The 10,630-nt window shown below is 38.2% G+C and overlaps 2 protein-coding genes across 2 annotated transcripts; both read right to left on the bottom strand.

Annotated features, from left to right (window-relative positions):
* Positions 1-7,019: 7,019 nt before the first annotated feature.
* Positions 7,020-8,118, bottom strand: LOC113282754 (dirigent protein 2-like). The gene has a single exon (XM_026531824.1). It carries the CDS (start codon positions 8,097-8,099, stop codon positions 7,482-7,484), a length of 618 nt encoding a protein of 205 aa, XP_026387609.1. The 5' UTR covers positions 8,100-8,118; the 3' UTR covers positions 7,020-7,481.
* A 486-nt stretch (positions 8,119-8,604) lies between these two features.
* LOC113327412 (dirigent protein 1-like) lies at positions 8,605-9,373 on the bottom strand. The gene has a single exon (XM_026574681.1). The coding sequence runs from the start codon at positions 9,356-9,358 to the stop codon at positions 8,645-8,647; it is 714 nt and encodes a 237-aa protein (XP_026430466.1). The 5' UTR covers positions 9,359-9,373; the 3' UTR covers positions 8,605-8,644.
* Between the last annotated feature and the right edge of the window lie 1,257 nt (positions 9,374-10,630).

The raw sequence follows: 10,630 nt of genomic DNA, 5'->3' as shown, positions 1-10,630 counted from the left end.
ATACTGGTACAATTTTGTCTCGGGGAAATTCGGTTTTAAAATCTCGGAAAAATCTCGGTTTCATATTTTATATCCTTGTATCGATAATCACTTAAAAGAAACATAGTATTAGTAAATCTGGTTGTTCACCTTCCTCATCATCAACACCAAATAATAATTTTAGCTCAAGAAATTCAAAGACAGCAACAAGCAATAATACTAGTGAGTGAATTAATCTTTTTAATTTTTGTACATGAGATTAGTCCACTCAATTTAAAAAGAAAAAAAAAATCCGGCCAAGATTAATCAATTCCGACCGAAAAACGCGTTTCTGGCTGAAATTCTCGCAAAGATTTCGTCCGACCGAAATTAACAAAATCGTGTCTTCTTGGACCGAAATCCGGAATTTCGCCGAAATTTCGGCCGAAATGACCGAAATCGACTACATAGGGCGGGACAAATATCATTCGAGTCATCTGGTGGTTAGGATCGCTCACATTTTATTTTTTTTTTAATCTTATCTTATACGAAATCGTACCAGCTTTTGGTAATCATGGTTCAGCAGTTTATTATTCTCGCATTACTCCACACCAACTCTGATATCATAAGATAATGTGAGAATAGCCATTTCAACAGTTTCTTCCCCGATATAAAATTAGTATTTTGGCATGGGGATGATGGACGAACCGAGATTATATCCGGAAAATCGTCCGACACGGACAGCCCCTGGGGCCGGCCGGTTGGAGAAAACAGAGGGTGAGTTTAGGTCCCACCACAGCCCATTTCAGTCGGGATATGTTGTCGGGAGTCTCGGGACAGCAAATCGGTAAGTTTATCATTTCCGATTTTGGCATGCTATTATTGAGGCAGGCGCAAGACACAGGTGGCAACGATATTGGCACATGCATAAAGAATAGCATACACGATTATATAATTGCACAACGGTTGGTGCAAAGAATAATGAACAACAGTGGACATAAATTATTATTGAGCAACCTACACCCACGTAGAAAATGTGGAAAGATATTCCTATCCACAAACAAAATCCCCAATCTGATTCTGTTACGTTATGTTTTATCGGAAATCTGATATCAGATAAAATCCGGCGGTCCAAAAAACCAATTTGATTAAGTTACGATAAGCTATTAGGTATCGGATATTATTGCGATAATATCTGGTTCCTGACAAGAAAAACAAAAAAACAACGTTCAGTTCAGTTCTAATATGTCCTGGGCATCTTGATCCTTGTGGTCTTAGTACAAAATTATTTAATCCATGTTTCTAAAATGAAAAAAGAACGATGGTCATAGTACCGCTTCTTAGAAACACAGGGAATATTATTCAGCCCATGTTTCTAGAATGAGAAAAAAATATATGATAACTTGTCATACAAGACCTTCGGCCTTTACTCTTTGCTCTTGATTTATCCATGTGAAAGGTCCCTATTAAATTACCATGAGTGTGTATCACAGTAAAAGAAAATTGAACAATTTATTCATTTTCACACGGAATAACACTCGCATTGCACCATCTTACAACTCTATAAAACGATACTTAATGGCCAATGCCTAAGCATGAGAACCAACCAACCATACAAGAATTGCAAGCACATATCATGCCGAAGACTTAAAAATCAAAACTATTGTCATCAAAAACTTGAATTAGTAATGAAGAATGGTACAATTATACTCAATAATAGCATCTGGCCTGCTAACCCGATATGTCTTACCGTTTATATACCCACGCGCAAACCGAAAGTATCCGGTTCCTCCAACAATCGCAAGTTCTCGTTCCGTATGTTCAATGGGATTCCGACTTAAAACACTGATAGTAGATCCGTTGAACTCTTTATTTGCAGTAAAAACAATTTATTTGCAGTAAAAACAACTCATACTCATAGTCAGAGACAATTCATCCTTCTCGGAATGTCCATAAAAACCTTGAGCTCGACCCACAAGTTTAGATCTCGGGTCGGGACCTTCAGTTAATGGATCATCAATTATAAACATTGCTGCAAACATTGTCGGAGAAGACTTTGTTCGCCGTGCTTGAGCTATCTGAACTGCCACCAGATTCTTGTCGGTTATAACTGTTGGAATCTTGCAACAATAAACAACACGTTAGATGTGTCAAAAATAATATGTAAAGAACCGCCGAAACAACTTTGTTAGAGCACTGCTCGGTCGAACTCGCAAATGTTGTTATCTCAATCTTGTTTGTCAAGTTTAGTTGTCAAAACTATAAGTCTTGATTTCTAGTCTATTTATAGCCATGTATCGGATTAGGATATAATGTGTAGTTGAGCTTTAGACTTCACGACATTCATCGATTGAAAACGAAGAACTACTAAGGGGAGCTTGTGGAACTTCATCAACAAAAGGTATGTGGAGACTTGAACTCATCTATCACTCAGAAGTCTATTCTATTCTATATCCTATTGAGACAAAGTCGTATAACTATATAGACTTTACATTATACTCATTTGATATTTCGAGTTGAGTTTAACTCACTTATATCTTTCTCGAAATATGCGTTGAAAAGCTTTTTCCTTTAACCACGTTCATCATTATTCTTGACGAAAGTCAAAAGATGATCATGTGAATTCACCTGGTAACATCTTCAATGATTTATGTGAGACAATCATTTGATGTAGGCTCGGAATGTTTCGTATTGATCATTCGATCACTTGAAAATTGCTTATAAGCTAATAGTTTGTATGAGACAGCTATTGTCGTCTTCTAAGAATGTTTCAATGATTGAAATGAGAGTTAATAGCTAAAACTCATGTCTGGATACATTACGGTTTGTGACTTAGTGTACAAACTGTTTTGACGAAATTCAGGACAGGAAGTTTGCATACCCGTTCGCAAACTTATTTCATTAAGTCAGGGTACTTAAGTTTGCATACCCGTTCGCGAACTGATTTAACTGTTGAATTCTGGGAACTAAGTTTGCGTACCCGTTCGCAAACGGTTTGAACTAAGTTCGGACCGAAGATAAAGTTTGCGTACTCGTTTGCAAACTGTCGGCTTGTGACCAATGTACGGAACTTATATTTGCGTATCCCTTTGCAAACTTAAGTGGTTCAAATTCTAAAATCGGCAAAGTATGATTTCATACTCACGAACAAATACATTTATAAATTAAGGAATCCAATCTTAAAAATCGGAAGTGATACACACGCAACGAGTTGGATCCCGCGGTGTGTACCGAGTGAGAGAGAATAGATGGTCCCCTAACCCGGCGGTTTAGCAGGGGGTGGGTTTAGTGTGGGTCCCACCCCCTTTCCCTCACTGACCCATAAAATCAATACCCCATACATCAAAAACTTCAATAAATTGAATAAATGTTTGTGGTATTTGATTTCGAGACCTAGATTGCCTGTTCTTTGGCACCTATCACAAGTTGTACAAAATATATATGCATCCTTGAACAAGGTTGGCCAATAGAAACCGCTTTCAAGTACCTTGTGAGCGGTTCTTTTACTCCCAAAATGTCCTCCGCAAGCATAAGAATGACAAAAAAATAAGCTAGAATGAAATTCATATTCGGGAACACACCTTCGTATTACTTGGTCACTACAATGTTTTCATAGGTATTGATTTCCCAACTTCTTAAATTTGTCCTTCACAACACGAGACAAGTTCTTTGGAATTTGTTTAGACACCAAGTAATTCACAATGAAAAAATTAGGAAGTAGGAATGCTTTACTGCCAACCATAAAATGAAAAAAATACTCTTGGAAAGTTAGTTTTATTACGTTGGGTTTGGTTATTGATCTTGAAGAGGATGCTCTTGGGGTTGATGAATTCAGAGTATGCACCAGTGACCTTCTTGGTGTCTGTGACTCTGGCCATCTTAGAAAGAAAAGTATTTGGAATTTTTGAAAAAACAATATGACACCGTTAAGATGCTTGAAATATCTTTATCTGTCCCTTGGGCATCTGGTTTTATAATACAAAATCAAATGGTCCATGTTTAACGTGTCATACAAGAGATTCTATGGATTTTTTTTCCCATTACCGAGAGATCTGGAGTAAACTTAGTGCACTTCTTCTGTTAACAACGCGTCAAAGTGCATTTACATTTCTAGAATTTGTAAAAAAAATAAATTATTAGAAAAATGAAGCCAAAGCTCTTACGGTAAGGTTCCCATAATAGAGACACTAAGGCTGGCATATTTTGGTTTCCAGAACTAACATCATTTCTGTTATGAAGACCATCAAACAAGATACTAAGTTCCTGGCCCTCCAGTTAAAAGATGGTAGAACTCTTTAAAATATTAACGAGGGATCAATTTCTGGGTGGAAATCATCAACTCTATAATGTTTTAGTTATGACTCACGTTTTTTTAATGATATTTTTCATGGTTATGCCGGGGATGATAGATGGATTTGGACGCCAAAAAGTAAGTATCTTTGGACTATATAAGTCTCACACCCTCAAAATCTCCTGACAAATTTATGTGAAAATGTAATCCGGCAGCACAGTGGTTCAGTAAACTAAGCTTCACCCACCTGCACTTCAACCTTATAAGTTTGCATTAATGCAAACAATCAACTCTTCAGTTCTACAACGGAGGTCTTTAGCCTTCTTTCACTTCTCTTAACTTCTCAAATGTATCCCGTAATACATTCAAATATTGCGATACCTGGTCAACAACAATCAGCTAACCAAGAACATGACACAATCAACTCATTTTATTGCATCAAAGGGAAGATCAAAGTAGTTAACATCGTGTATCGGTATCGTATCGGCTCGGTCCGATATACTTATACAAAAGATTATATTGGTTTTTACAGGTGATACATCATTAAGACCAAGAATTTTAAATATTTATAAAAATTTTCAATCTAAAATTTTTGTTGTCATATGATGCATTAATTCTCAAGATTAACAGCTTCACTGTACAAATTCAATTATATTTCAACATCATTACTGAATCAGATTGAGTTTTCAAGGGTATAGAGGAAGAATATAATTAGGTGGAAAGGTCCTGTTTATAAATTTTAATATATAAATAATTTATTATGCCAAATTACTCTTGCCAATATTATCAGTGTACAGGTAAGCCCGATATTTCGGTTTGTATCGACCGATACGAGCGTTTTTATCATTTCATCCTTGTATCGTCGATATTTTAGATATCATACAGTTTTTTTCCGATACACGATAAAAACCTATAATATCGGCCGATACAACCGATATTGACTACCTTGGGGAAGATATACAAAACTTGCCCGCTTAGGAACTTACATAGACTTATTCCTCTTGAACCAAGCCTGAACCATATGAAAACTCTCTCAATTTGAGTCTCATAATCTCCTATGTAAGCCTACCGATTTTCCAATGCCTTAGCATTATTTATACAACAACTTTCTTGACCAAAACCCATGCACAACTGTTGCACACGCAGGGAACGACCATCTGTCCTATGGAGCAGTTCCATAACCACCTTTAAAGTGCCTCCTTGACCAGTTTCTCTTTAAACTCGGGCCAACACTCAACACCTGTTCCTAAGAAGTTAAGAGTTTATAAACTCCTTTTATAACCGGCCTACATTGTCTCACACCTTTGGCACATTAGTGAAGACCATAACCAACTCCTAACCGTCACTTGAGCCGTATTGCACAACTGTTGCGCTTTACTGAATTCATCCTTGATCCTATGCTTTGCTTATTAGCCTTCATCTTATCTCACTATTACATACATTAGGCCAAGAATGCTATTGCAGCACTTCCCCATGAACTAGCTTTACATCGTAAATAAAGAGGCAAAACTTTATAAACAAAAACACCTTCATTCATTACTTCTCTTGCATGGTAAGACCATGTACCATTACATGATTTGATCCACCGATCATTTTGGAAAGCTAAAACTTCATTAACAAAGCAAATTACTTACACCAAAGCAAAGTCTCTATACAAACTTGAAGACTCAAATAAAAGTCTGTACAACCAAACTCTACACACAAAGTTTGCAACAACCAACAACTAAAGATACATAAGAACAAGATCAGAAAACACCATGTTTTCTGCGCTAAGTGTTACTAATAGAGACAACAATACTCCTTCTTGATCAGAAAACACCATGTTGTCATCTCCTTAGACATTTGTTTCGCATGACCTGTTAGCATGGTCTTCATGTCACTGAATTGCCCCTTCAATTCAGTTACTTCAACATTGGTTTCACAACTCAACAAGGTCGCATCAGACACCTTGTCCTCGACTGCACCTACCCTTTCGTCAAATTCTTTAAACCAATCTGACGTTCTTCCTTCAAGTGATTATATCATGCCTTTAAACCACCTGCACTTCAGCCTTATAAGTTTGCACCAATGCAAACAACCAACTCTTCTGTTCTACAGCGAAAGTCTTTAGCCTTCTTTCACTTCTCTTAACTTCTCAAATGTATCCCATAATACATTCAAATATTGCGATACCTTGCCAACAACAATTAGCCAATGTATTTACAGTGTAGCGCCACCTTTGTGCGTCACTGGCCCTGCAGGGTCTTGCTATCTCAACACTTGACAGTCTACGCAGTGTCGTGCCATCCTGACTGCACAATGACTTGGCCTGCCCATTGTAATTCGTAACCTTTGCGCATCACTTGCCTGACTGGTGCATACTAAGCTTGTAAAGGGCAAAAGAGACAAAGATGCATAATTTCTTACTGCGACCGTAAGATGTCTTAGTTTTTATGTTCTGCATGGCTGCTAGTAGGATGTTTTAATTTTCTTTGGGATGTACCATTTCACGGTTGTCTAATATAAAATTTAGCACACACCTAATGAATTGGGACTGCCTATTAGCAATCTTGAAGTTTTTGGTCTTCTCCTTTTTGGAAACTGTCTAATCTTGTTAAGAATGAACTAAAATATTTGGTTAGACCAACAGGAATGTGGATGCGATGCAAGTGCATTTCCCTTGTGAGCTGATTCATTTGCTGTACCTGGTTAATATTTTATAAACAGGCACAACTTTAAACAAGTCAAAATAGAGTTGACTTGACCAACCAAAAGTCATTTGCAAGTGGCATTTTTTTTTTTGTTTCCCAAAATGCATTTTCTCTGAAAAAGCTCCTCAGCTACCAGCTGAAGTGCCGTAGAGATAAGTTTATGGCTACATATGCAATAACTGAAACAAATACAAGATTGGACCCAAAAGGGATCTGGGACGTTGGACTAGAATCCGATTTGCCTGACTGAACCGGAACCGAGCTTGAATGAACGATAGTACGTACAGTTATACTTGACGATAGTACTAATAAACCTGCGTGCAAAGTGAAAATACCCGGTGGAAAATTCTTGCTCTCTGTATGGGTGGTAGGATTAATTGTGGCTTAAAACACTAATAGTAATAGTAACCACCCGTTAAACTTTTCATTTGTCGGTAAAAACCATACAAGAAATGGAAATGGGAGGAAAGGGAGTTGTAAGCAAATATCCTACCCAGACTTGAAAATTCGAAACTACAATCATTCAAAACATTAAACATGAATTAGTAGTGAATGATGGTACAATTATACTCAACGATAGCATCTGGCCCGCTAATTCGATATGTCTTGCCGCTTATATACCCACGCGCAAACTGAAAGTACCCGGTTCCTCCAACGATCGCAAACTGTCGATCCGTATGTGTGATAGGATTTCGAGTAAAAACACTGATACTAGACCCGTTAAATTTCTCATTCCCAGTAAAAACTAGACTCATTCCCATGATCAGTGACATTTCACTCATCCCGGAATGTCCATAAAAACCTTGAGCTCGACCCACAAGTTTAGAATCCGGATCGGGACCTTCGGTTAACGGATCATCAATCATGTACAATGCTCCAAACATTGTTGAGGATGATTTTGTTCCCCGTGCTTCAGCTATTCTAACCGCCGTTGGATTATCGCCTGTAACAACATCGTGAAAGTAAAAATGTAACCTTGTCATCTTCTCCATACCCATTTTGTGTGGAACAGTTTGATCACCCCAACTTACATTCTCATCAGATTGTGCATGAAACATGGATAAGACCATTGCAACAACAAGAACTAGAAATGAGAAACACTTGGCACCCATGATAATTGTGATCTCTCTTTGTCTCTCACTTGACCTATTGCATTTCATTCTATTCTACACACTTATATATAGGGACTGCTAGAAACCTAACTTCAGAGAAGAAACTTTAAAGGGCGCATGCGCATTCTAGTACTCGCGCGTGCACATGCCTGTATAGATACCCTTGTCACTCTTCAGTAGAAAATGAAGGATCTACAACACACCACGTCTCCAGGTGCGTGGAAGACAAAATCAGGTGGTGCAAAGGAGCTAAAGTTGGGATCTGGAAGTAGGTAAAAGGCTTATGCGAACCATAAAATGAAAAACATGGTGCCCCAAAAGGAAAATTTGGAAGCTTTATTCGTTTCATGTAGGGTTTGGTTCTTTAACTTTTAATCATTTTAGGATCCTCTTGGTGTTGTTGAGTGTAGTGATGCATCATCTCTTTAGCACTATGGCCATACTTTTTGAGTCATTTGAGACTTTTAATTAAGACGCCTTAATATCATTGTCTATCCCATGGCCATAGGATTGATTTGATCAATCAAATGTCTAGCCACACTAGCATAAACTGTTTTCTTTGCCAAAATGCATTTTATTTGGAGAATCCACGACTACCAGCTGAAGTGGTGTACAGATAAAATGATAGTTACATATGCAATAAGTGAAACAAATACAAGATTCGACCCCAAAGAGATTGGGGACCCTGAGTTAGAATCCGATTTGCCTGGGCTAGAATCTGATTTGCCCGACTCCGAAACCGAGCTTGGGTGAACGATAGTACAATTGTACTCGACGACAGCATTTGGCCCGACGAGGCTATAGGTCTTAGCACTAATAAACCCGCGAGCAAACTGAAAATATCCTGTTCCACCAACAACCGCAAATTCTCGTTCTGTATGCATGACAGGATTTCGGCTCAAAACACTAATAGTAGACCCGTTAAACTTCTCGTTTCCAGTAAAAACTAGACTCATTCCCAAGATCAAAGCTAGTTCATTCTGTCCAGCTGAACCATAAAAACCTTGAGCTCGACCGACCAGTCTAGAATTGGGGTCGGGACCTTCAGTCAATGGGTCATCTATCATCATCAATGCCCCAAACATTGTAGAAGAAGTGTTTGTTCCTGTCGCCTGAGCTATCTGAACCGCCGTTGGATTCTCGCCGGTGATAATATCGTGGAAGTAAAAGCGTAACTTTGTCATCTTCTCGGGACCCATTGTGTATGGAACCGACTCGTCACCCCAATTACCCTCCTGAGCTTGTGAGTGAGACATGGATAAAACCATTGCAACAGCAAGAAATGAGAAAAATTTCATAGCACCCATAATTTTTAGAAGACAACTCTCTTTCTCTCAGATGTCTGAAACTCTGGCTGTGTATTAGTAGTTTATATCTAACTAAGGTAGGTTGATTGGTTAGGAAGTAGATAGATAGTTAGGAACCACTCCCCTGATTGTTTTGTAATGTAATGTATCTTGGGCTGTTGGACAGCACTAACTAGGGACACCAACTGATGAGGAGGACTTAAACGTTCATTGGTAAAATTTAGACCTACCACTAACGACAACATGGTACCATTGACCGTATGAGTTTTTTTTTTTTTTTTTTTTTTTTTTTAAAGCATATAAAATAAAAAGACAACTAAATAGAAATTACACGGGTATTTAATACCCCTAAAGTCATTTAGAAGAATTTGGTTGATGCAAGGTGGGATTGCCCTATCCCAAATTGTGGTGGAATAATTTCCTGCTTGACTGGCATCCGCTGCGAAGTTTGTTTTTCCATCTGCAGCTTGGTTTTCTTCTCGATAGATGTGTTGTATGTACCATTCTGGGATTTGTCTCATTAGGTGTTTAATTTCTGCAATCATTTCTGAGATATGCCATGGGGCATCCATGTTAGTCTTGATTATTCTCATTAGATTTTCCGAGTCCGTTTCAAACAGCACTTTACTCCATTGTCTGTCAGTTGCCGTTATTGTTGCTAAAAACGTTGCCCAAGTTTCAGCAGTGATGGCGTTTGTTATTCCTAAAGGTTGAGCAACGACCAACATAGTTTGAGCATTGGAGTCCCTGCAAATGAATCATGCCCATGCTAGCCCTGGGTGTCCTCTAGAAGCTCCATTTGTATTTATCTTTATCCATTCCGGTTCTGATCTGGTTCATCCGACGTTAATTGTTACTTTCACTTTGTTGTTGATCATAGAGTTCCTGGTAGGTCGTTCGCCTGGCAGAACTGACGGAAAAACACTTTTTGCCCATTCATATTCTTGCTGTTGTTGTATAGATCTTGTTAAAATGTCCGCCGTCTGAGAGTCAGTTCTTCTGAAAAAATGTTCGTTTTGGGTTATCCAAAGTGACCACAGGAGGTAACAATATGAAATAATAATAGAAGTTGTGGTCGAACATTGTAGAATTTGGCAAATTGTGGTTGATTTGTTAAGTTAAGGATTTGTCCTTATTATGGTGTTTTGTGTGTTTTTAGGTATTTTTTGGAAATAAACAATTTTGGAAAAATCAGCTCGAAAAGTTGCCCGGGGCAACCTTGAAGGACAATTGTTATTCGGACTCTCACTATTGGTTAAGGGGCACCTCAGT

The sequence above is a fragment of the Papaver somniferum genome, chromosome 1, assembly GCF_003573695.1.
Source record: "Papaver somniferum cultivar HN1 chromosome 1, ASM357369v1, whole genome shotgun sequence".
Classification (NCBI taxonomy): domain Eukaryota; kingdom Viridiplantae; phylum Streptophyta; class Magnoliopsida; order Ranunculales; family Papaveraceae; genus Papaver; species Papaver somniferum.
This window is presented reverse-complemented; position numbering and strand designations above follow the sequence as displayed.